Here is a 27913-nt window from a genome sequence, read left to right on the forward strand (position 1 = left end):
TTATCCATTTGCCACTTTCTGTCTCTTTGCTGGTGCATTTAGTCCATTTACATTCAGTGTAATTATAGATAGGCATGAGGTTTTGAGGTTAGTGTTGTCATTTTGATGTACTTTTTGTGAGGTGCTGACAGTTTCTTTGTTCCACTTAATTTTCTGTGCTGAGTCGTTTTTCTTTATGTATTTTCACCTTTTTTAATTGCTGATTTTGTATTTGCTGAGTCTATGTTTTTCTTGTTTTTTATTTTGATGTATAGGATTGTTAGTTTCCTTCATGGTTAATTTAATATTTGCCTCTGTTTTTCTAAGTTTAACCAATCTTTTATTTCTTGATATCGCCTTGACTTCTTCTCCATATGAAAGACCTATGACTACCTTATTTAGTGGGTCTTTTTTGTTTTAATGTTGTCATCTTTCACATATTTAGGTCTCTGTTTCCCTATTTTTAGTGTTTTAGCTTTTATTTTTTTTTATGACTTCCCTATCTGGGTTGATATCTGGCTGTTCTGTCTTGTGTTCTAGTCTTGGATTGTTATCTGATGTTATTGATTTTCTAACCAGAGGGCTCCCTTGAGTATTTCTTGAAATTTTCGTTTGTTTTTACAAATTCCCTAAACTTCTATTTGTCTGGAAATACCCTAATTTCACCATCATATTTGAGAAACAGTTTTGCTCTCTATATATAAAATCTTTGGCTGGTAATTTTTTTTTTCCTTCAAGGCTTTATATATTTCATCCCATTGCCTTCTTGCCTGCAAGATTTCTGCTGAGTAGTCCGAGCTTAGTTTTGTTGACTCTCCTTTGTAGGTGACTTTTTGTTTATCCCTAGTTGCTCTTAAAATTCTCTTTATCTTTGGTTTTGGCAAGTTTGGTAAAATGTCTAGTTGTCTTTCTTCTGGGATCTACCCTGTGTGGGTTTTGATGAGCTTCTTGGATAGATATCCTCTCATCTTTCATGATATCAGGGAAGTTTTCTGACAACAAATCTTCAACAATTCTCTCTGTATTTTCTGTTATCTCCCCCCTCCCCCCATTCTGGTATTCCAGTCCCTCCTAGGTTATTCCTCTTGATAGAGTCCTATATAATTCTTAGGGTTTTTTTCTTTTTTTTTATTCTTTTATCTGATTTTTTCTTCAAATAAGTTAGTGTCAAGTGCTTTGTCTTCAGTCTCACTAATTCTGACTTCCATTGCCTCAGTTCTACTTCTATGACTTTCTATTGAGTTGTCTAATTCTGAATTTTTTTTGTTAATCTTTTAGATTTCTGTTTGCTGTCTATCTATGAATTCTTGCATTCTTTTAAATTTGTCATTATGCTCTTGTATAACCTTCTTAAGTTCCTCTGTCGCTTTGTCTGTGTGTTTCTTGGCTTGCTCTGTGTTTTGCCTCCAGGGGGTTTGTTTGTTCTTTGTTTTGGTCACTTGCTGAAGCCATCATGGTCTGTCTCTTTATGTGACCTGATATTGACTGTTGTTTCCTAGACATCAATAAGTTATTATATTTATTAATGTTATGTTTCCTTTCTGTGTCCTAGCTGATTATATGAGCTACTTTGATTATTGGTGTCTTTGAAGCTCTCATGTCCTGTCACCAGGTGGTCAGCTTTGTTACTAGGTATGTGAACACAGGAGTCCATTTACTTTTCTTGTGTGGATTCAGCTCAGGTGTCCAAATCGTTGATCACTGAGTGTGTGGAGCAGGCTTTCACCTACAGTCCTAGATATGCAGGGGTGATTGGAGTAGGCACAAGTATTTGACTGTAGTAGGAGTTCATATGCTGATCAAGGCAGGGGGCTGACACTTGCCCTTGAGTGATTAGGTGGAAGACATATCCCTGTTCCCCACAGTGTGTAGGTGGGTGGGTTTTTCAGCTGAACTTTGGCCACCCAATGCTGTTGGATGTAAGGACTGGGATGCACCATTTGTTCTTGGAACCCTGTCACGGTTGGCTAGGTGGAGTGGGTGGAGCCACCAGTCCTCAGACCCCTGGTGTGTGTAGTTGAGGACCCTGCTTAATGGGCAGGGCAGTGTCAAATGTCTCCCATCTGCCACGAGGGCTGCAGCTGAAAATAGGCTTCAGGAACATACCCTCTTTACTGTGCTAATGACGGCCTACACTGTTGAAATCGCCCCACATAGATCTAGGTAGGAGTGAAAGGCATTCATTGTCCATGGACTCCTTATACCTGTGTCTAGGCAAAGAAGCTGTGCCTGTCCTGATTTCCCAGCTTAGAAGAGCTGGCAGCCTATTTTTTCCTGTTTGTTAATGTGCTCCCTCTCCAAAGCCAGGAGAATGGCTCAGGGTACATGACAGGTCCTACATCCACCCCATTTGGGCTCAGCAATCACTGAAGCCAGACCAGGACCCAGAGCAGAGTGGGGAGGGGGTAGGTTAATGAGAGATAGGTACTTCCCAAAGGGGGGAAGGTTTTTTTGATCCATGCAGTAGGTTAGATGCTTGTACTTAGCTTTCGTTGATCCAGCACCACTTCTCCCTGGTTCTGGATGCCTGAGCAGTCTCCCTGCTGCTTGATTTCTCCTGACATGGAAAATGCATCCTGAGTGCTACTGCTTACCTCAGGCTGCAAGCACCTGCTAATCCAGCCTGCCCAGTGCCTGCCAGATCAGGTCTGGGAAATCCTCTCTTCTTCTGAACTGTTGCTCCCCCCCGCCACTCAGTCTACTCCTCAACTTTTCCTTTGATGTTCAGGGCTCCTTGTTGTTGTTGTTGTTGTTAGGTGCCGTCTAGTCAGTTCTGACTCATAGCGACTCTATGCACAACAGAACAAAACACTGCCCAGTCCTGCGCCATCCTTACAATCGTTGTTATGCTTGAGCTCATTGTTGTAACCACTGTGTCAACCCACTTCGTTGAGGGTCTTCCTCCTTTCCACTGACCCTGTACTTTGCCAAGCATGATGTCCTTCTCCAGGGACCGATCCCTCCTGACAACATGTCCAAAGTATGTAAGATGCAGTTTCGCCATCCTTGCTTCTAAGGAGCATTCTGGTTGTACTTCTTCTAAGACAGATTTATTTGTTCTTTCGGCAGTCCATGATATATTCAATATTCTTCACCAACACAATTCAAAGGCATCAATTCTTCCTCGGTCTTTCTTATTCATTGTCCAGCTTTGACATGCATATGATGCGACTGAAAATACCATGGCTCGGGTCAGGTGCACCTTAGCCTTCAAGGTGACATCTTTGCTCTTCAACACTTTAAAGAGGTCCTTTGCAGCAGATTTACCCAATGCAATGCGTCTCTTGATTTCCTGACTGCTGCTTCCATGGCTGTTGATTGTGAATCCAAGTAAAATGAAATCCTTGACAACTTCAATCTTTTCTCCATTCATCGTGATGTTGCTCATTGGTCCAGTTGTGAGGATCTTCGTTTTCTTTATGTTGAGGTGCAATCCATACTGAAGGCTGTGGTCTTTGATCTTCATTAGTAAGTGCTTCAAGTTCTCTTCACTTTCAACAAGCAAGGTTGTGTCATCTGCATAACGCAGGTTGTTAATGAGTCTTCCTCCAATCCCGATGCCCCATTCTTCTTCATATAGTCCAGCTTCTCGGATTATTTGTTCAGCATACAGATTAAATAGGTATGGTGAAAGAATACAACCCTGACGCACACCTTTCCTGACTTTAAACCAATCAGTATCCCCTTGTTCTGTCCGAACAACTGCCTCTTGATCTATGTAAAGGTTCCTCATGAGCACAATTAAGTGTCCTGGAATTCCCATTCTTTGCAATGTTGTCCATAATTTGTTGGGATCCACACAGTCAAATGCCTTTGCAGAGTCAATAAAACACAGGTAAACATCCTTCTGGTATTCTCTGCTTTCAGCCTGGATCCATCTGACATCAGCAATGATATCCCTGGTTCCATATCCTCTTCTGAAATCAGCCTGAATTTCTGGCAGTTCCCTGTCAATATACTGCTGGAGCCGTTTTTGAATGATCTTCAGCAGAATTCAGGGTTCCTAGATTGTCATATATAATCAATTCACTTGTTTTTTTGGGTCTTTATTGTAAAAGGTACCAAAGGAAATGTCTGACTACTCCACCATCTTGGTCCTGCCTTTGCTCTTTTTCATCTCTGTTCATCTGGGGAGACAGGCTTATTTCATGAGCCTCCATGTATTCATATGTTATTGCTTATTTTTTTCCAATCCAGCATCATCAGTGTTAGAATTTATGGAATTTCTTCCTTGATCATTGTTTAACAGTTTTATGTAGCCTTAGTTTTGGTAATATTTTCTCTTTTCTTTTTCCTTTTTAAAATATTTTTAAAGTTGCTCAGAAGATTCTGTGTTAGCAAATGGTAGCCAACTTCTAATTAAGCCCTATTCTTTTTCAGTTTTAACTTTTGTTTACTAAAGTGCATGTTATATCTAATTTTTATGGCAAAATAGATTTTTAAAGGTTATTTTTGTTATAATTTTTGGAACTAAAGCATGTATGTGTTTTTAAAAATTTTGATATGTGTTCGGTCTTTTCCTAGGTCTGGCACCTGGATCCTGTCATTGCAAAAGTGGCTTTGGAGGGGTAAGCTGTGATCGATGTGCCAGGGGTTACACTGGCTACCCCAGTTGCCAATCCTGCAACTGCAGTGGCATAGGAAGCAGAAATGAGGACCCTTGTTTTGGACCCTGTAACTGCAAGGTACATTGTTTATTCTAGTAATGTCCTACTGCCAAGACAGAAGGTCATTTTCTTTGACTTCTCTGTTATGTTTGCTGACATTAAGCAATTGTAACAACTGTAAATATTCACTATCGACCTGACATTCCTATAAGTGTCTTTTAAATGGCTACCAGGTTCATTGCAGCAAGACATTTATAAGTCACCTACCATTTGTCTAAACACCTACGCATACACAGAAGAGAAGTCAGCTTTAAAGTCTCTGTTATTTTATAGCAGAAACATTTTTTCCATTACTAGTCTAGTCTATGAAATTAAAAACATATGGCACTAAATATAACAACACTTTAAAACTACAGCATACTAAAATCTACTACAGCATTGCATCTCATCCTGAAAATATTTATGTCAAGTGTCTCATTCTGGATTTTTAAATAATCTGATATTTGGGACTAGGTAGATATTCAAATACTCACCATGTTTAAACTTTTCTAGCTCATCGTGTTAACAGCAAGTGGTGGATTATACCTGCAGCTTATACATACAGAGGAAACATAGAAACATTAGCAAGTTCTAAGACTGACCTCCTTTTGCTGTGCTAAATCAGTCCCGTAACATTCTGATCAAACAGTGTGCAACTAAATTTACTGAGAAAATAAGCAATTTATTGAAGAAGCTAGCATGCCATACTGATGTGGAAATGGATGTTACTTCTTTTTTTTTTTCCCCCTTTATTCTCATTGGTGGATAGAATCTTATTAAGAGTCCTTCCATTGTTAATATTTTAATCTTAGCTAGGTGGCTATAAAGTATTATATGCTTACAGTTGTTATATGTGTGTATAAACAAACATTAAACCATCATGAATTGTAAATATTGGTATTATGGTTGTGTATTAATTGGAATAATACCTGAAATAACAAGCTAAATATTATTATATTTCTATAACAGGGATATGCCCTATCAGGAGTAATTCAGGTACCTACCTTATAGTATTGAAAAATATAAAACTTTTGTCTAAACAAACAGGCATAAAGTCAGCAATCCCTTGGTAAAGAGTTCTCGTGTGCTGTAATATAGTACATTTCTAAATCTAGCTCTTTTCATTCTAATATTATCTGAAAAGAAAAAAAAAATTGGTCTACAAGACCAAGTCTTTTTTCACTCTGTAAGTGATTGCCTGTTTAAGGACAACTACTCTTCTTCATCCTGTATGTCTTTTGGGGCATGCTGTAGACTCTGGAAGCCCTGGTGGCATAGTGGTTAAGTGCAATGGCCGCTTAACCAAAAAAGGTCAGCAGTTTGAATCTACTATGTACTCCTTGGAAACCCTATGGGGCAGTTCTGCTCTGTCCTATAGGGTCACTATGAGTCAAAATTGACTCGATGGCAATGTTTTTTTTTTCTTTTCTTTTCTTTTTTTAATAAGATCTTTGGTCATCCTTTCTTATGTTAACAAAACATATCCTGTGTGTGTTTTATTATATCTCCAAAACTCCACAGAAATCTCTAACCTTTACCATTTGATCAAATAAAAGACAGGCAAAGCTAAGCTTAAAATGGAGGAGAAACTTTTGAATATCTGGTATATTGGAAATCAAATTGGAAAAAAAGTTTTTATACATGTAACATTCACAGAACAGAGATGCCTCGTATTTGCAAGGAAAGAGTAACAAATCAGTGAGAGAGGCAAGATTCATTTTGTTCATTTTCACTGGTAAATATAGCAAGAAAGGCTAGAACAAGATTGCTTCAACCATCAACAGCTCTGAGGGAAGCTGCTTGAGCTACTTACTGTGTGTTTTCTGCCTGACTGAATATTGTGCCCAGAGTGATTGTGATCCTAATAAGAAAAGTGCCTCCCTCAAAGACACTTGAAGCATACGAAGACAATTAAAACACAACAATAAATAACAATTAAGAAATCAAAAAAGGGAATGAAAAATTAAATGAATAGCATCATTGAAAGAGTTGCCTTTATGTGATATTTTAAATTGACCTCTATAAACTTTTATACAGTAAATGTTTTTTGAAGACAGAAAGCAAGTTTCATTAAAGTTCGTCATAGTTTCTGAAATCACAAATTGCGTGCATATAACGTATTATATCACAATATGTGAGGTATGAAATTTATTACAATTGTATATATAGTTTCTTGTTTATTAGAAGAATAAATAGCCTGGAATTACAACAAAACATACATTTAATTTAAATACTGAAAAGACATTTATAAATAAGAAAATGCAGTAAGTCATTCTGTTTAACAAAGCCATGATTTGACACAGGTGTTTGAAACATTATTATTATAAAAAGCAGGGATGAACATGCTATTTAGCAAGAATGATTTTATTGAGAAGATGATATTAAAGAATTAAATTCAAATGAAATGATAGAATTTGGGCTGAATAGAAGAATATATGCTTATATGTCCATTCAGAGTAAATTACTTAAAAATTTTTTTTTTAAATATCAGGAATATAAATTACATGTAAATTTTTTTATATAAGTGTTCATCTCCAAAATGAATATTATTATAAACATTTGTGCATTAATTCCCTTATATTGTATTACATAATAAATATTCATAACTTTCGTTAGAAATTTCTTCATTTACTGAAATGCATAGGCATTTTAAGGAAGGCTTTTATTATGAAGTCTTGGACCAACATTTACTTCTATTGTAAATTTCCAATATTTACATTCTGATAAGATGCTGTAGTGAGCTGATGTGGGCACTTTTCCGATTTCTTTCATTTTACTTTTGTCATATCCAGCATTTATTATATGCTGGATAAAACATAGAAGATAAATTTATAAACATTCCAATTCAGAAAAGAAAGGGAAATTCCTAGATATCATAACAAAGAGGGAAATCTAAGCATAAACTGAAAAAAAGTAGGGTTGTAGAGTGGAGGTGGGGGTGGGGTGGTAACCAGTTGTCCTAATACAGCAACTAAAGTTTGAGATGTTAATGCCCTCAGTAGGATTTAAGGCTAGAATTTAAATCCATAGAGAGAAATTGGGACTGAACCCACTTAAACTGATTGTTGTTGTGTGCCATCGAATCTGATTCATAGCAACAACATAAAACAGAGTAGAAGTGCCCCTTAGGGTTTCCTAGGATGATGGGTTAGAACCACTGACAGGCCGGTTAGCAGCCCAGCACTTAACCATTGTGCCACTAGTACTCCTTCACTTAAGTTTAGACTCCTGAAATGCTCCCTGACTTTCAGTAGTAGACTAGAAAAGTCTCACCTCCAAGTCTGGAAGGGCAGCTAGAAAACTTACTCTCTACTTTGGGGGTCAGGGTGATGAAATATTAGTGTTTTGTGTCACATGGGTATGAAATGAATTTTATTCTCCCTTTATGCTGGAATTTGCAATCATGTTTAATGGCTATGTTAGGTCCATGATGGCATGGACCCTGTATATTTCCTTCATCATTTCACAGTAAGTAGTAACAGTGACTCATACATAAGAAAGAAGGAAGGAAGAAAACCAAGAATCTATGAAGCTTTCACAGTTGCTTGCCCTATCTGATTCATGTTTCTAAATCTATGAAATAGTAATATTACATCTTTCCTATCTAACTCTCAATAGCTGTAATCATAACAGTGAAGCCCCATTCAACTATAAAGCGTAATCATAAATAGCTTCTGGATTACACTTTGTTTATTTATATTGCTTTTCACAGGTAGAAATACATTCCCATTCTTTTTCCCCAGTAGGATATTTATAGGGAGTGCTAACATTTCTGTTGGTCTTCCATTTTCCTTCTCTTTTTCCATTTATGTACAGTAATGGTCATCTTCTTAACTATTTAGGCTTGAACAAAAAATCAAATCTATAAAACCAAAAAACCAAAACCATTGCCATTGAGTTGATTCTGACTTATAGTGACCCTGTAGGAAGAGCAGAACTGCCCCATTGGGTCTCCAAGGAGCCACTGGTGGATTGAAACTGCTGACCTTTTGATTATCGGCCAAGCTCTTAACCACTGTACCACCAGAGCTCTGTTTCTACACAGGGTCTTCAATTCATATTCAATACTGAGTATTATAAATGTTAAATTTTTAGCATGAGAAGTACACACAGTTTATCTTTTGCAACAGCTACAGTTGTTAAAATATTATGTTAAGCAATGTTTTGTGTTGAAAACTAAGCTTGTGAAAGCAAAAACTAATTTTCATTTAATTTCTCCTCTCTCTATATATTTCTTTCTCTCTCCTTTTGTCTCTCCTACCAATTATTTATTTTCTGCCCAAGTCAAGATACTTGAAACAATATCTTTAAAGAGTAAGCACTCAACGAATACTGTGAATTACCTAAATATCCTGCCCTTTCTTAACTTTATTTTAATACTAGTATGCGTTAGAATGAAGGTCATAACAGAGAAAAACTTGTAATTGACTACAAGCACCCATAAAACTGAGCATGACTGTAAAACGCCTGAAGGAATTATCGCAAAAAAACTAACTCAAATGTCACTGGAGATAGTTCTGGTAACATTGTCAACAGAATTCCCAGTTGACTAACAATCACGGTTAAACATGTACTGCTGAAGTTGTACCTAATTTATAATAAGATAGCTTCATGAGAAAGAATTCAAGGAAACTATTGTGACTATTTCTCTAGAGAGAGACTGTACTGAGGAAACTATAGGAAAAAGAAAATTGGTGTCAATCCAACAGCATCTGACTTCAAGAAACCAAAAATAAAAGAACTTAGTAAGGCTTTTCTAATTTAACTTTGTTTTGAGGGGAAGAGAGTACCAAGAGAAAAAAGGACAGCCATTATAAATATTTTTGTAAGATGGGTCATGACATATTTGACTAGACACTTAGCTAAATATGTTCATTACAAATATGTGTCTAAAGCACACAGTTCTCTTAGGGGTGAAAATTGGTTCTGGTGGGGCAAAAACATCATACTCTTTATGTATAAAGCAAACATATTCATAAAATTATACAAAATTTCACGGTAGAAATGATTATGAGAAAAACAACTTAAAGTGGTTCCTTAGGGGCATGATAATGAAAAGTGGGTTGAGAAACTGATCTAAAGTGCAGCAACACTTTAATATCACAGCATGTGAGAGCATGAAGACATTCATTATATGGATTAATAATTGACAATGGAAAAGTAATTGACTATTATTAGTTTTTATTTAATTTTGGTTAATATAATGAATTAGAGCAATGGTTTTAAAATAAACAATAAAAACAGAATATTTGACTTTAAGAAAATATGGTGATATACAGGAATATTAATCTCTAAAGTGAAAGTCTGGAGCATTCTGAAAATTACCCTATTTCATAGGCTTAGGTGTGAACATTATCATCACATTTGTAAATTAGAAGAATCACTAATGGGCTCTCAACAAATAAAACATTAAAATGAATTTACTGGATTGCAGAAGCTACCCAGTTGAAATGCTGAGAGAGTACACTAGACTTCATTTTGTTGAGATAAACAGTTAAAACAAGGTTTTAAAAATAAAACCATTAAATTATATGTTAAATCTTTTAATGTTAATCAGTACAGAGAAGTGATGGACTATTATCTAAAGAAAAGAGAAATTTCATAAATATAAAATAAATTCACGCTGTAAGTTCTGAACTCTCACCATGTTTAGGTGTTTAGGATCAATTATATTTTCATCTGTGCTTTAGAGACTGAGTTGGGTGGTAAGAAGGTAGAAGGTATGATCTCTGCCTTCCAGAAACTTATAAAAGGCAAGATAAAGTCAGTTCTGATTCACAGTGACCCTGTGTACCACTAAATGAAACACTGCTTTGTACTGCACCACCCTCACAATCATTGGTATGCTTGAGGGATTTTTTTTTTTTTCCTCTACCCTCTACTTTACCAAGCATGATGCCCTTCTCTAGGGACTGGTCCTTCCTGGTAACATATCCAGTGTATGTGAGATGAAGTCTCACCATCCTTGCTTCTAAGGAGCATTCTGGTTGTACTTCTTCCAAGACAGATTTGTTCATTCTGGTAGTCCATGGTATATTCAATAGTCTTCGTCAACAGCATAATTCAGAGGCATCAATTCTTCTTAGGTTTTCTTTATCCTTTGTTCAGCTTTCACAGGCGTGTGAGGCAATTGAAAACACTTTGGCTTGGGTCAGGTGCACCTTAGTCTACAAGGTGACATCTTTGCTTTTTAACACTTTAAAGAGGTCTTTTGCAGCAGATTTGGCCAATGCAACGTGTCATTTGATTTTCTGACTACTGCTTCCATGGGTGTTGATTGTAGATCCAAGTAAAATGAAATCCTTGACAACTTCAATCTTTTCTCCATTTATTGTGATGTTGCTTATTGGCCCAGTTGTCAGGATTTTTGTTTTCTTTTTGTTGAATGCAGTCTATACTGAAGGGTGTAGTCTTTGATCTTCATCAGTAAGTCCTTCAAATTCACTTGATTTTCAGCAAGCAAGATTGTGTCCTCCGCATACCGAAGGTTGTTAATAAATCTTCATCCAATCTTGATGCCGTGTTCTTCTTTTTATAGTCCAGCTTCTTGGATTATTTGCTCAGCATGCAGATTGAATAAGTATGGTGAAAGGATGCAACACTGATGCACACCTTTCCTGACTTTAAACCATGCAGTATCCCCTTGTTCTGTTCAAAAGGCTGAGTACAATTAAGTGTTCTGGAATTCCCATTCTTCCCAATGTTATCCATAATTTATTATGATCCACACATTTGAATGCCTTTGCATAATCAGTCAAACACAGGTAAACATCTTTCTGATATTCTCTGCTTTCAGTCAAGATGCATCTAACATGAGCTATGATATCCCTTGTTCCATGTCCTCTTCTGAATCCAGCTTAAATTTCTTGGAGTTCCTTGTATTATATTTGTATTATACTTACTTAAGATACTTCTCTTACTTCCTTTGCTATAAGCCTCTTAAGGGCATTTTTGTACTCCTTCCTGCATCTCATATAATGCCTTGTTTATCATAGCTCAGCTATGATTTGATGAGTGAATGAGCAACATAGAGAAAAAAATAATAAAAAGTAAATATAATAATGTGAAGAGCATTTATTCATAATTTGATAGTGATAGAAAAAGAAATTAATTTTCTCAAGGAGCTCACCCAGAAAGCAGATGGTTTATTTTCAAGCTGGATATTGAAATTTTAAATCCTGGGCCATTCATATCAAGGTATCTTCCAAGAATGAATAAGACGTACAATCAAAGGTTGATTCATGGATGACAGTAGTTGATGGATCAGAGAACAGTTTTGAAAAGCAATTATTCACCTGGGAAGCCACAGAAAGAATTGGTATCCAGACTGCCAAGATTATGTCGATTTGTAAACTAATAGAAGGTGGGTAACATTTGTTTCAGTGAAGGTACACATAAAAATCCTGGAGCACTATACTTCTTTGTTTTGAATTGTACCACTCTAAAATATATAAAATATACCCACTGCCGTCATAAAATTATAATGTTTTCTAGCTTTAAAACCAAATGAAAAACAAAGGAAACATTTGAAACGCAATCCTCTAAGGAAGGAATTGCTTACATATAAGCACTTCGATACGGACTCTCCCAAGGGAGGTTGACAAGGATGGATTACCCAATAAGCAAGGTATGCATGCGTTTACTTGAGCTTACTTATTAATCTGTAGTGTACAGTTCCACCTGTTTTTCAGCATATCAAAGATGTGGTGAAACCCTGGTGAAATTGTGCACCACGAATAGTAAGTAAACACAAGGTAAACCTGTGTATACCTTGCTTACTGTAAGCCACGCATACCTTGCTTACTGGTTTATCTGCCCCTTGCAGGCTGAAAAAGAAAAGAGCAAGTAGAATCTGATCTGCCTAGCTAGTTCTCTACATGTTAAACTACGTCCAGAAAGCAGAGTTCTAGTTAGCTACATGTACTTTCTCCTTCTTCCCTCCAGTCTCAAAAGACTCTTTAACTTAGTCATAAGGACAGATAAAAAGCATATGTTATATTTATTGTATTTACTAATCAGTTGCCATTGAATTGATTCTGATTCATGGCAAATTCATGTATGTCAGAGTAGAACTGTGCTCCATAGAGTTTTCAATGGTTAATTTTTTTTTTCTTGGAAGTCGATTTCCAGGCCTTTCTTCTGAGGTGCCTATAGGTGGACTCCAACCTTTTGGTTGGCAGCCAACTGCGTTAACAGTCTGCACCACCGAGAGACTTGGTTGTAGTTTAATATTAGTCTGTAGCAGAGCCTGAGAAAAACCAGAACCCAGAACTTTTAGATTGACTTAATCTAGCTAGCACTTACGGATGAAGATCAAAGACTACAGCCTTCAGTATAGAGTACACTTCAACTAAAGAAAACAAAAATCTTTAACACTGAACCAATAAGCAATGCCATGATAGATGGAGAAAAGATTGAGGTTGTCAAGGATTTCATTTTACTTGGATCCACAATCAATGCTTATAGTGGCAGCAGTCAAGAAATCAAGGAACATATTGCATTGGGCAAATCTGCTGCAAAAGATCTCTTTAAAGTGTAAAAAGCAAATATGACACCAAATTTGAGGACTAAGGGTTACGTGACCCAAGCCATTGTATTTTCAATTGTTTCATATGCATGTGAAAGCTGAACAATGAATAAAGAAGACTGAAGAAGAACTGATGCCTTTGAATTGTGATGTTGGCAAAGAATATTGAATATACTGTGGACTGCCAGAAGAATGAACAAATCTGTCTTGGAAGAAGTACACCCAGAATGCTCCTTAGAAGCAAGGACGACGAGACTTTATCTCATGTATTTTGGGCATGTTATCAGGAGGGACTAGTCCCTAGAGAAGGGCATCAAGCATGGTAAAGTAGAGGATCAGTGAAAAAAAAGGAAGACCCTCTATGAGATGGATTGTCAACAGTGGCTGCAACAATGGGCTCAAACATAGGAACACCTTTGGGAATGAAGCAGGACCTGACAGCGTTTTTGTTGTACATGGGGCCACTACGAGTTGAAACTGACTCGACGGCACCTAACAACAACAGCAACACCAATAAAACTATGGTATAGTCTCAGAGCTAAAAAGTAGTACCCTGGAAATTCAAAGTTGTGGCATTAAGCTGGCATGCTGTGCAAATTTATGTAAGGTCTATGAAAATGTCAAAGAGATGATAATTACTTGTGTCTAGGGTTGAAGTGAATGGGAACTGGGGAGGAAGAACATGTTAACTTGAGGACCTATAACAGGTCTAAATTATTTTGGCTCAAAGATCTGTCACCATAAGCAAAGCAGAACTACCAGTTGGTTAACCTATTTTTATAGGTGTAAACATCCTATCATTGTTTCTATGGTAATGAAAGTTTTCTCTGTTGCAATCTCACACATTTCATGTAGTACATTTTACCTGCTACTTACAATTTAATTGCTTCAAGTAGAGTTCTCTTGGTTTATCTCTTGATGAATAACCTTTAGTCACTTACAAATTCCTTTAGGACTAGGTCTATGTCTTAGGGTAACCATACAGGTTCATTATCTGAGGGGTAAGGCTCTGGATCTCAAGCACCATGTTAAGTGCCTAACATATAGAACACATTCAATACATATTTTTGAAAGAATAAATAATGAATGAACTTTCTAATTTGAAATGTTCTTATTCCCAATATCTGTGCGAACATAGGCCCCTTTCTCTATCTCTGCCAATAGGTTGAATTTTTATCCCATGCTTCAAGACTTAGGTCAAATTCCTCTCCTGCCGTAAAGTTTCCTGAGTCTTTATAACAAGAATTAGTTCATCCTCTTCTGTTACCGTAATTCATTTTATTTCTGAGATGTACTTATCCTATTCTACCTTGCATTATAGTTGATTATGAATGTACCATTTTACCCAAGTAGTTCTTGGCTTTTAAATAGAGATATTGACCCATCCATTTTTGTTTAATTCTCTAGAATTCTGATCCTAATGTGTTGCATAATGTTATTAAATGAAATTGAATATTGCAATTATTCAACATAATTTTTTCAAGGTCATATTACAAGGCTAAAATGCAGTTAAGGAAAATAACTGATGTTTAAAATTTTCTAATTGTTGAATTCAGTACGAATATCACAAAGGTGGTATTAGAAGCTTTCAAATTAGAGCAAATGAATAGTAGATTAGACCAACCACATTAGAACACAGTGTACAGCTGTCCTGTGTCCTCAATGGGATAAGCTAAATTATAATTATAGATATATTTCATCTTTCCAGCCTGTGTACTCTTCCAAAGATGCTCTCAACTTCAGGAGTTTGGGGATTTGTTTGTCACCATAGGTCTGAAATGAGTGTGATTAGTTTTGCTGAAATTTATCATCTCAAAATATATGAAATCTACCTTAAAAATAAAAACTAGCAAGAAGGTTAATGGCAATACTTCAATTTGTTTACATATCAGGATGCTAAAGTTTAACAAATGAAACAAGGAAGAGGTTGAGGTTGTAAATTCATCATAGTGACAAAAATTAAGACTCAAAAAGAAAGAAAGGGCTTTTCAAACTAATTATTTTCTGGGATAAAAAGGTAACTTCTTTGTTTATTCTAACAATTTCTTTGCACTCCATTTTCTCTCTTTTTATCTTCTACATTTCCCTACATGATTTCAGATTTTACCATTCCTATCTAATGTCCAATCTTGGTTTATTTACAAATGTTTTTATTAAACATCCACTATTTTTATGTGCATACCCCCACATGTCTGTCAGTTTGTCATACTGCATGGCTTGTGTGTTTCTGTGATGCTGAAAGCTATGCCACTGGTATTTCAAATACCAGCAGGGTCACTCATGGTGGACAGGTTTCAGCTGAGTGACCAGACTTAGACAGACTAGGAAGAAGGACCTGGCAGTCTATTTTTGAATAGCATCAGAACATTGTCTGATATAGTGCCAGAAGATGAGCACCTCAGGTTGGAAGGTGCTCAAAATACAACTGCAGAAGAGCTGCCTCCTCAAAGAAGAGTTGACCTTAATGACATGGATGGAGTCAAGCTTTCAGGACCTTCATCTGCTGATGTGGCACAACTCAAGGGGAGAAGATACAGCTGTAAACTTCCATTAATAATGGGAGCATGGGATGTACAAAGTATGAATCCAGGAAAATTGGAAACAGTCAAAAATGAAATGGAAGGCATAAACATTGATATCCTAGGCACTAGTGAGCTGAAATGGACTGGTATTAACCACTTTGAATTGAACAGTCCTGAGGTATACTATGCCAAGAGTGACAAATTGAAGAGGAATGGCATTGCATTCATTGTCAAAAAGAAAATTTCAAGACCTATTCTGAAGTACAATGTTGTCAGTCATAGGATAATATCTATACACCTACAAGGAAGACCAGTTAATAGAACTATTCTCCAAATTTATACACCAAACACTAATGCCAATGATGAGGAAATTGAAGATTTTTACCAACTTCTATAGTCTGAAATTGATCAAACATGCAATCAAGATGCATTGAAAATTACTGATGATTGGAATATGAAAGTTGGACACAAAGAAGAAGGATCAGTAGTTGGAAAATATGGCCTTATTAATAGAAAGGATGCCAGAGATAACATTGTAGCATTCTGCAAGACCAACAACTTTTTCATTGCAAATGATTTTTTTCTTTCAACAAAATAAACAGCGATTATACACATGAACCTCACCAGATGAAATACACAGGAATCAAATCGACTACGTCTGTGGAGAAAGAAAATGGAGAAGCTCAATATCATCAGTCAGAACAAGGCCAGGGGCCGACTGTGGAACAGACCATCAACTGCTCATATGCAAGTTGAAGTTGAAGAAAATCAGAACAAGTCCATGAGAGCAAAAGTGTGACCTTGAGTATATCCCACCTGAATTTAGAGACCATCTCAAGAATAAATTTGACCCATCGAACACTAATGACCAAAGACCAGATGAGTTGTGAAATTACATCAAGGGCATCATACGTAAAGAAAGCAAGAGGTCATTGAAGAGAAAGAAAAGACCAAAATGAATGTCAGGGGAGACTCAGAAGCTTGCTTTTGTACATAGAATAGCTAAAGCAGAAGGAAGAAATGATGAAGTAAGAGAGTTAAACAGAAGATTTCAAAGGGCAGCTCAAGAAGATAAAGTAAAGTATTATAATGAAGTGTGCAAAGACCTAGAGATAGAAAACCAAAAGGGAAGAACACACTCAGCATTTCTCAGGCTGAAAGAACTGAAGAAAAAATTCAAGCCTTGAGTTACAATTTTGAAGAGTTCTACAGGGAAAATATTAAACGATGCAGGAAGCATCAAAAGGCAGATGGAAGGAATACACAGAGTCACGTACAAAAAAGAATTGGTTGATTGTCAATGATTTCAGAAGGTAGCATATGATCAAGAGCCAATGGTACTGAAGGAGGAGGTCCAAGCTGCACTGAAGACATTGGTAAAAAACTAGGATGCAGGAATTAATGGAGCACCAACTGAGGTATTTCAACAAATGGATGTAGTGCTGAAAGTACTCACTCATCTATGCCAGGAAACTTGGAAGAGAGCTACCTGGCCAACCGACTGGAGGAGATCCATATTTTTGTCCATTCCAATGAAAGGTGGTCCAACAGAATGTGGAAGTTACCGAACAATATCATTAATATCACCAAACCAAAAGCAAACCTGTTGCCGTTGAGTCAATTCCCACTCATAGTGACCCTGTAAGTTTCCAAGGAGCACCTGGTGGATTTGAACTGCCAACCTTTTGGTTAGTAGCCATAGCTCTTAACAACTGCACCACCAGGGTATCACACGCAAGTAAAATTTTGCTGAAGATCATTCAAAAGCAACTTTAGCGGTACAGCAACTGGGAACTGCCAGAAATTCAAGCTGGATTCAGATGAGGACATGGAACTAGGAATATCATTGCTGATGTGAGATGGATCTTGGCTGAAAGCAGAGAATTCCAGAAAGATGTAGTTGTAGTCATCTAGTGCTACTATAACAGAAATACCATAAGTGGAAGACTTTAACAAAGAGAAATTTATTTTTTCACAGTAAAGTAGGCTAAAATTCCAAATTCAGGGAGTCAGCTTTAGGGGAAGACTTTCTTTGTGTCAGCCTTCTCATAAATCTTCCCCTGGACTGGGAGCTTGTCTTTGCAGGAACCCTGAGTCCAAAGGGTGCACTCTGCTCCCATTGCTTCTTTCTTGGTGGTCTGAGGTCCCCTCCTCTACTCACTTCCCTTTCCTTTTTATCTCTTGAGAGATAAAAGGTGGTGCAGCCCATGCCCCAGGGAAACTCCCTTTATATTGGATCAGGGATGTGACCTGGGTAAGGGTGGTATTATAATCCCACCCTAATTCTCTTTTAACATAAAATTACAATCACAAAATGGAGGACAACTACACAATACTGGGAATTGACATATTTTGAGGGGACACAATTCAATCCATGACAATGTTTACCTGTATTTTATTGACTATGCAAAGGCATTTGACTATATGGATCATAATAAATTATGGATAACATTGCAAAGAATGGGAATTCCAGAACACTTAATTCTTCTCATGAGGTATCTGTACATAGACCAAGAGACAATAGTTCAAACAGAAAAAGGGAATGCTGAGTGGTTTAAAATCAGGAAAGGTGTGTGTCAGCATTGTATCCTTTTATCGTATTTATTTAATCCTTATGCTGAGCAAATATTCCAAGAAAGTCGACTATATGAAGAAAAACAAGGCAACCGGGTTTGGAAGAAGTCTCATGAACAACCTGCGCAATATGCAGATGACACAACCTTTGTTGCTGAAAGTGAAGATGACTCGAAGCACTTACTGATGAAGATTAAAGACCACAGCCTTTAGTTTGGATTACATCTCAATGCAAAGAAAACAAAAATCCTCACAACTGGACCAGTAAACAACATCATGATCAATGGAGAAAAGATTGAAATTGTCAAGGATTTCTTTACTTGTATCCACAGTCAACACCCATGGAAGCAGCAGTCAGGAAATCAAAAGACACTGCAATGGACAAATCTGCTGCAAAAGACCTCTTTAAAGTGTTAAGAAGCAAAGATGTCAAGTTAAGGACTAAAATGCACCCGATCCAAGCCATGTTGTTTTCAAGTGCCTCATATGCATGCGAAAGCTGGACAATGTATAAGGAAGATGGAAGAATTGATGTCTTTGAATGATGGTGTTGGTGAAGAATACTGAATATACCATGGACTGACAGAAGAACGAACAAATCTGTCTTGGAAGAAATACAGCCAGAATGCTCCTTAGAAGCAAAGATGGTAAGACTTCGTCTCACATACTTTAGACATGTTATCAGGAGGAATCAGTCCCTGAAGGAGGACATCATGCTTGGCAAATTAGAGTGTCAGGGAAAAAGAGGAAGACCCTTAATGAGATGAATTGAAACAGTGGCTGCAACAATGGGCTTAGGCTTATCAATGATTGTAAGGATGTTGCAGGACTGGGCTGTGTTTCGTTCTGTTGTACATAGGGTCTCTATGGGTCGGAATCAACTAGAAGTCACCTAATAGCAACAACATGTGTGTAGTGGAGGCCTGGTTGCACAGTGGTTAAATGTTCAGCTGCTAACCAAAATGTCAGCAGTTTGAATCCACCAGCTGCCCCTTGGAAACCCTGTGGGGAGGTTCTACTCTTTCCGTAGGGTCATATGAGTCAGAATTGACTTGATAACAATCACTTTATGTGCATAGCACTTGGCTATGCATGAAAAAACATAATCAGCAGGAGAATTGTTTAATTTTAACAAAATTTTATGAAGCTAGTGGTCAATGTGGTTGTTCCTGGAACCTTGCTTGTTTCTGGGACTGTAAAGATAAGTAAGAGAAAGTTTCTACCTCAGAATAGATTGTGGTATAGTTGGAGATATCATTTTTAGAAAAAAATAGCTATTTTGTGTGTATATGTGTGTGTGGGGGGGTGGTGGTTATAATAGAGCAATGTATAAAGAGGCTTTGGGAACACTGTTGAGACAGTTCTCTAAGGAAGAGGAAAGCTTCATAAATGAAGAAATAAGGGAATTCAAAGGAAGAGGGGAAATGTGGACCCAATGCATATTAAGGGAATACTGAGAATCAGTTTTGTGGAAAGCAGGGAGTCATCATTTAGCTGTTATTAGATACGATTAGCCATTCTCTAAATTGAGAGATTATACCCTTCCCAGGTTTTCATTATAGTCAGCTTTCATTGTCCTGAGTTCACATTATAGGCCCACCCATAAACAAATAATTTTTATGTGTATCGAAGTAGAATTAATGAAACCAATCTAAGGGGCAGTTACCAAATTAAAATTATTTTTTCCTATGATATTACTATATGATTGACTGGCTATAGCACTGTGTTAAAGGAAACACTGTAAAAGTTAACCAGGAAAAACGTTTATCCTTTTCTACTTAGCCTGAGCAGGGAGGTGCTGTAAGTATTTGCCCCCGTTTCTCTGCCTGTCACGTTCCTAGGCTTACCTCATATGTACGTATTTTAAATGTTAAGGTGAAAAGAATTTTACAGTCTGTATAATATCAATATTCTATTGTACATTCATGTATTAATTTCATGTTTTTAGTTTTATCATATGTATATGGTCTAAGATTAGGTACTTAACAAAGATTTAATGAAGACTCTGTTAATCAATAGTGAACTAAACTGACCACATTTTAGTCAGTCTGATTTGTTAGCTTTATCATGACATTTACTCTACGCTTGTGACATAGATGAAGTTCATCAAAATTGCTACTTTCAATACAACAGATTACCAACCAAAATTATTTCCCACTAATCTGGTTAGGAAGAAGGTAGTTTAATGAGAAGTTTTTGAGCTGTCATTATACTTTAACTATGGTTGTTGAGACGGTAAAAGGAAGATTGGACAGTGAATATTTTCCTTATCCCTTTCAGGAATGGCAAAACCAAAAACATAACCAAAAACCAAAAACCAAACCCAGTGCCACTGAGTCGATTCCGACCCTTAGCAACTGTATAGGATGGAGTAGAACTGCCCCATAGAATTTCAGTATATATAACCCCCAAAAAACCCAACCCAGTGCCATCGAGTCGATTCCAACTCATAGCGTCATAGCTACCACTTATTTTAGTACCTCTGGGGTTCATTGGGAAACCCTGGTGGTGTAGTGGTTAAGAGCTGCGGTGCTAACCAAAAGGTCTGCAGTTTGAATCCATTATGAGTAGGAACCGACTAATATGAATGGGTCACTCTGAGTCGGAATCAACTCGACAGCAGTGAATTTGATTTTTGTTTTTGGGGCTCATTGGGAAGTCCCTGTCCCACTGACAGTATGTGCTCCTGGCAGGCAGAGCTCTCTCTCTCTCTCTCTCTGTATATATAGATATAGATATATATGTATGTATATATCTATATATAACAGTTTGCAAGGGAAAAAACAGAAGTGTGCCACAGATTACTGTTTTTACAGGGTGTTGTATGAGGTGGTCCTAAGTCATTGAATTTTTGGTAGGAAAAACGTGAATTTTGAAAATTTTTATTTGGTACTGGACTCTGGGGGTGGAATTTGTGTTCACAAGGGGTACACATATGTACCTCCAGACTCTGAGGGTACAATTTGTGGAATGAAGCATAAAGCAAAAATCATGCTACCTACCCAAAATTCAGATACATTCAATGATTCAACACGCCCTCCATTACTGAAAACATATAATATCACAAAAATTAAAAGAAAAAGCTAATTGAGTCATGAAAGGGCTAAGCAGAAATCAATGTGGAAAACTCTTAATTTTGAAGGGTATCTCTGTTTGTTTCTAACATACTTCTGTATTTGCAGGAGAACGTTGAAGGTGGAGACTGCAGTAGTTGCAAACCTGGCTTCTTCAATTTGCAAGAGGATAACCATAAAGGCTGTGATGAGTGTTTCTGTTCAGGGGTTTCAAACAGATGTCAGAGTTCCTACTGGACCTACAGCAATGTAAGCAACAGCTTTTAACTTTGTGCACTGCTTCATGGGTCTTTTTGCTGCTGTTGTCATTTTCTTTTGAAAGAAGTTAAAAGAATTTTTTTTTTCTTGCCTTGACGATCTACTCAAAGTTGGCACAAAGAAGTGATGGAATGTTCTTTCACATGCTATTTGTGTATCTGTGCTCAAAGCTTGTAAGGTTTTATCCATGACAATGTGTTGTCTGGAATCTCTTAGAATATTTAGACACCGTAGGGTCCCTATAGTCTGAATCAATACTACGGCAACAAATTTGGTTTGGGTTTAGAATATGTAATGTCCATGATCAAGATGTGAAACAGTAATGAAATTAATATTGTTTTGACCTCAAGGGAAGATGTTTCAATAGAAAAAACATGAAATTGCTGTTTGAAGAATTCCATTTCTCATTTCACTGCTGATGATTGCACACAGGTTAAGAAAAAGCTTTTCATCTATCTATGTAGTGCATAGCGCACATCAGTTTCTTGTTACAATTTGAAGTCTCATGAGCTCTTTCATTGTTAAATGGGTCCTAAATTCGAATAATATCTTCATTCTTAATTGATTTGAAATTTTCCAAATTACTTAAACTATTTAATAGCTACTGGGACTTTCTTAAGGAGCCCTGGTGGTGCAATAGTTAAAGTAGTCTACTGCTAACCAAAAAAAGTCGTCAGTTTGAACAGACCTACCACACTGTGGGAGAAAGATATGGCAGTCTGGTTCCATAAAGATTTATAGCCTTGGAAACCCTATAGGGTTGCTATGAGTCAAAATCAACCCAAAGGCAATGGGTTTGGTTTGTGACTTTCTTACTATAGCATAAAGATGTTTACCTTTCTCCAGCCACTCCCCACTCCCTTTTCACTCTGAGCAAAGTATGAGAGGCAAATGGGACCTCTGGGGAATTTCAAATACATTCTGTGGCTGGAACTTAAGACTGCCAAGTGGCAGATGCATGCTAGAGAAAGAGGAGCCCAGAGGAGGAATGAGAAACCATACCCTATATGGCTGAGGATGCTAAGAAGTCGGAATCTTATTCTTGGAGAGTCATTTAAGGATTTTAAGCAGGGGAGTGAGTGACATGAGTAGATTTATGTTTACAAAGATTTCTATTTGAATAAACTGTCTTGCAAAATGTCTCCCTTTCAGCTTTAGTCAGCTAACGAATTCTTACAAAAAAAAAAAATTCTTACACAATTATAAAATATTTTTCTTTGGCTATGTGGCTTTTAAACCCAGTCTGAAGCTTACAGGTAGTTTCTCACTGTATTCTCAGGCTATTATCTAAATTTGAATCTATATAGACTTTACCAAATGTGTTGCTTTTAGAACCAACTTCATAGAATCGATGAATGGACATCTAACCTGCTGATTCTCAGCCTACCCTATAGACTGTTCCATTAATACTTCAAAGTGTCATAGGTAGTAAATGGCAGAGCTGGCGCTCAAGCCTTAGCCCTCAGAAACTTCAGGCTACTAATTTTTGCATTTCAATAAGTCTTCTGGAAAGAATTCCCCTGAATATCACCAGACTTTCTTAGAATGCCTGAAGGGTGAAGTTGAGAAGAAAAGAGGAGTAAGGAATATATTACTTTATGTCTGTTTTCCAACATTTCATACTGGAGAAAATTATCAGAATGGCTATAACCCTACCCCATTCTGTACCTCTCCTGTTCCTTTTTAACCTGGTCTCTCTTTCTCACCTGACCAGGGCAGTTTCCCCCAAAAACCAAACCTGTTACAGTCGAATTGATTCCAACTCATAGTGACCCTATAGGACAGAGGAGAACTGTACCACAGGGTTTCCAAGGCTGTAACCTTTACTGAAGCAGATTGCCACATCTTTTTCCTGCAGAGTGGCTGGTAGGTTTAAACCACCAACCTTTCAGTTGGCAGCCAAGCACTTAACCACTTCCCCACCATTGCTCCTTAGAGCAGTTCCAGTGATTCCAAAACTTTGACAGGTACAAAATCAACTAACTTCTGCGTAACATAAACACATCATGGACTGTCCAATAACATTTGCTGGCCAATAGTATTTATCAAGGGGCAAATTTATCAAAATAAAAGTAACAATTTATCACTTGAAATTGGTATAAAATCAGTGTCCCAGATAGTTGAAGTTTTTTTTTTTTCAGATCTTTTTTCTATTTTCTCTGTGAGTTTTACTTTTCACTTTAACAGAAGTACTGTTCACCGTTATCCTTGCATATTTCTCCTACAGATTTTATCCTTAACTCTGCCCATTTTAAAAGAAATTCTAAAAATATTTCAGACACATTATCATCATTACCATTCTGCTCCCACCATCCACAAGACCAGGCAACTAACTAGTATGCCTCTGCTAACTCCAAACCTGACTAACCAGTGTTTTGTCCCGACCGGGTGGGACAGTTTAAGTTAGATTTGTAGCTGCATGTCTGACCTGGGCTGGAGTGTAAAGATGGGACAGCAAATACTATTGTATTCCTTTATTCCTCCTTTAAAGCTCCTTCCTTTTTCTGGGCCAGGGATATAACCTATGGGTCCCCACCGCACTTTTGACCCAGTACGAAAGATTAGGTAAAGGATCGTAAACTGCGGCCATAGCAACAGCCTAGTGCATTCAACTGTCCTTAAGCTTCAAAATTCAAATTTTAAAAAGTGGGAAGGAAGGAAATACTGAATGAAAAGCTATCTGTCAGGCACTTACATCTTTTCTTTCTCTGCTTTATAAATACATATGTAACAACTTTGGAAAATTTTTCATAAGCAAAACTACAAATGTAATGAAAAATATGAAATTCAACTGGATGAGAAATTGTATAATTTTACAACCATTTTGTAACTTTGAATACATTTCTTTTTAAAGTGGTATTTGGAACCACAATATTTAAAAAAAAAAATCATTGGATCAAGAAAAACAGATTATTATATTAAAAAAACCCACTGCTATGGAGTCCATTCTGACTCATTGCAACCCTGCAGGATAGAGCAGAACTGCCCCATAGGGTTTCCAAGGCCGTAAATCTTTACCGTGGCAGTGAGCCGCCAACATTTTGGTTAACATCCTGGAGCACTTCAACCACTGTGCCACCAAGACTCCAGATTATTAGGGTTGCTCTAAGTTGGAATCACTTGACCACAACGAGTCTAGTTTTGGGTTTTTATTCAAACTCCTAGTTATAGCAGAGGAAAAAACAAAACAAAACAATGGGAGCTTGTATGAATACATATGCTAAGTTTAATGATATTTTCAACTCATATTTTCCTAACTTGTCTTTTTTTTTTTTTCTCCCCCAAAAGGGGCACCATAAGGAACATGAAAGAGAAAGGAAGCTGATGTCTTTTTTTCCCTCTGCCCCCAACCCCCCACCCTCGCCCCCAACTAATGATGATTCTGTTTTCTTTAAGATACAAGACATGAGTGGCTGGTACCTGACTGACATCTCTGGCCGCATCCGAGTGGCTCCGCAGCAGGACGACTTTGATGCACCCCAACAGACCAGTATCAATAATGCAGAGGCCAGACTAAGGTTGCCACAGAGCTACTACTGGAGTGCCCCAGCTCCCTATCTGGGAAACAAAGTAAGTCCATAGTTACTTGCTTCTTGGAACTTTAAGTGACAAATAATGAAAACAGTTTTTATTCAGTATTTTTTTTTTTAAAGAAAAATGAAATCAAATACACACTACTGTACAGTATTGTCAGAATCAGCTGATCAGAACCAGTTTGGCGTTTCTCCTGTGTTCCGAGGAAGTTCAGGGCCTGGCCCCACTAGTAAAGATACTTGATATAATCTGTCTTTTATGTAAACTTTTTGAATGAATGAATAAATTAATATAGCCTCTAGGGTATTTGGTGAGACAGATTATGGATACAGCAAGAAACTGTGTTGTGTTTGCTTGAAGTACCAGTTTTTCTAGACTTGCCTGTGGTGGTATACTTACTGAAGTTTTCCTCATCGGTTCCTATTTCTTTTCAAAACTGATATTCAAGAGAGCTACTTTTTCTTCTGCCTTGTCTGACTGGTAAATGGAATTGAAAATTACTACATAACTAATTTAATCTCTGCCATAAAACATAGGTAAACAACATATTTCCCAGAACTTAGAAAGTGAACCATCCTAAAAGCAGTGCCAGACTGAAAGCACGTTTGTTTTGAAGCCCACTCCCAGATATAGAAAAACATAACACAGATAAACAAATGCAACAGCTTCAGAAATGCCGGCTTCCCGCCACCTCCCCCCCGCCCCCACCATCTTCTCTTGTGGATTAACTCTGTCTAGGAAGGTGCCTTTTTTAGAATTTTCTTTTATTTTAGTTTGTCCAATAAATTTTCAGAAGCAAAATTTAGTTTATTAACTCTAAATGTGAATACTTGCTTGTCCTGTGAGGATTAAAACCTTATCATCTGATAGTTAAATTAATTACCTAATCAGATAACAGAAAAAAAAAAAAAACTTAGTAAATTGATGGAATTTAAAGCCTAGTTTTCATCTATAAAAATAAAATGTTACTTTCTTTAAAGAAACCTTCACTGACAAATAAAAATGCATTTTCAGTTAGTGGTTTTCTTGCATGGCATGTGAGTATTAATACTGAAAAACTTAATAGTTCATATGTACTCAGTGAATAGGAACTGGCAGTTTTAGCTGATTGAAATGTTTTCACCTCATGGCCAGCTTCTTATTTTTAACAGGCTTCTAAATGCTGTTATGAAAAAATATGTAAACAAATAAAACACGTTTTCAATGAATATGTATTTTAAAGAGACAGCGTATGTTGCATAAAATTCAATAGCTGTAATAAAAATCTAACTAAACTTTTATTTGCAAGGCACTTTATGACAAGAAGTAATTTTGCTCTTTTATATTTAGGAACCTCCTGTACTCCCAATAAGAATAAAATAGCACATAAGACTTCAATAAGACTGTTTAAAATTGAAAGGGGGAAAAATGTTAATTTTTCTTTTTTTTACTGTTCTGAGGAGTTCAGAGAAGAGCCTTGAGTCAAAATTGGATTAGTTGCAGAGCTCTTATTATTCTTTTGTGAAATTTATTTAAGAATACCTATTAAAACTTTTTTTTTTTGTCATGTTTTTTCATCATTTCTTCTTTGGTTATATGGTTTTTCCTACTGTTGGCTGAAAATCAACCCAACAGAAGGAAAGCAAGCAGATGGGATATTAAATAGCATCAGAGCAAAGAATTTGGACATTCTGTTCGTAGTTATTGGTTCCCAAAGATAACTTCCCTTATCCTGGCTGACCTGTTTCTTATAATCGCCCACAATGAAACACTTCATATTCCCCAACAGATCATTTTCACATCAGAAAGCTGTGCTTGTCTGTGCTCTAGTTTCCATTCAGTGAACAAAATAATGGTAACAGGGTGTGCAAAGTGTTTGAATATGGAAGACATTTTTTAATGTAATATGGAAGCCCTTGGTGGTTTACTGTCAGACATCTCAGTATGAAGGAAACAATTTGCCTTAATAACTGAACCATATAAATTTTTGATACTACAATAATATGGCAAGCTCTCACAAATTACTGCCGTACATCTTAACTGTCATGTCACATCACGTAAATTATAGTCATGATGACATGCTTAGCTTGGTTGATTTAATATCTTGCTAAGGAAATGGAAAATTGTAGGCCCTTGTTTGTAAATTCAATAAAGCCACTTTTCTAAATAGTTGAGCCTAAATTCTTTACCAGTAATTGCTGTTAGAATCAGAGCCATTGCCAGCAACTGACAGAAGTAGTACATCAAGATACTAGTGCATCTGCTTACATACTGAACTACGTTTATATCCATCACCTAGAGGCTATGGGTACACGATCCCTCTCCTGCTTTTTTACTGTTAATTTTTAGGTTGAAAAAAAATACTTATGAGATGCTAATAGTGTTTCCAAATATTTGTATACCCAGTTTTCAAACATTTTCCAAGTAGCTAGGTTATAAGGCTACATGTAACAGGAGAATGACATACTATGCTGCTTCTATTCTAATGAGGATACCACATGCCTACCCTTCCTTTTAGCACCTAATACCAAATAAGAAAAGGGCTCCCACTTGCAACACACTTAGATCAAATAACAGAGAGTTCTGCCTGATCATCATAAAACTGAAGAATACTAGCTACTTTAGCAAAGGAGTACTCTTTATCCTATGAAGCATTATTATTTATTGCAATTCCTCTTTGGAGTAATGAGATATAAATAAGTGATCATAAATGTGTGTAGATAGTGCATGGGATCTAGAAAAACTTAGCACATTTTTAGCACATATTGCCTGTTTGCAGAATTCCCATAATCTCAACTATGAATTAATTCCTCAATAACA

General features: G+C 36.8%; 1 protein-coding gene across 1 annotated transcript in view; it reads left to right on the forward strand.

Moving 5' to 3' along the window:
- The window catches only part of LAMA2 (laminin subunit alpha 2), a 559790-nt gene that overhangs the window by 164455 nt on the left and 367422 nt on the right, over positions 1 to 27913 (forward strand). The window contains exons 10-12 of the mRNA XM_064294826.1: positions 4504 to 4664; positions 21431 to 21571; positions 24977 to 25150. Coding sequence (XP_064150896.1) covers positions 4504 to 4664; positions 21431 to 21571; positions 24977 to 25150 — 476 coding nt within the window. The remainder of the gene's footprint in view (positions 1 to 4503; positions 4665 to 21430; positions 21572 to 24976; positions 25151 to 27913) is intronic.

Source organism: Loxodonta africana, chromosome 1 (genome assembly GCF_030014295.1).
Source record: "Loxodonta africana isolate mLoxAfr1 chromosome 1, mLoxAfr1.hap2, whole genome shotgun sequence".
NCBI lineage: Eukaryota > Metazoa > Chordata > Mammalia > Proboscidea > Elephantidae > Loxodonta > Loxodonta africana.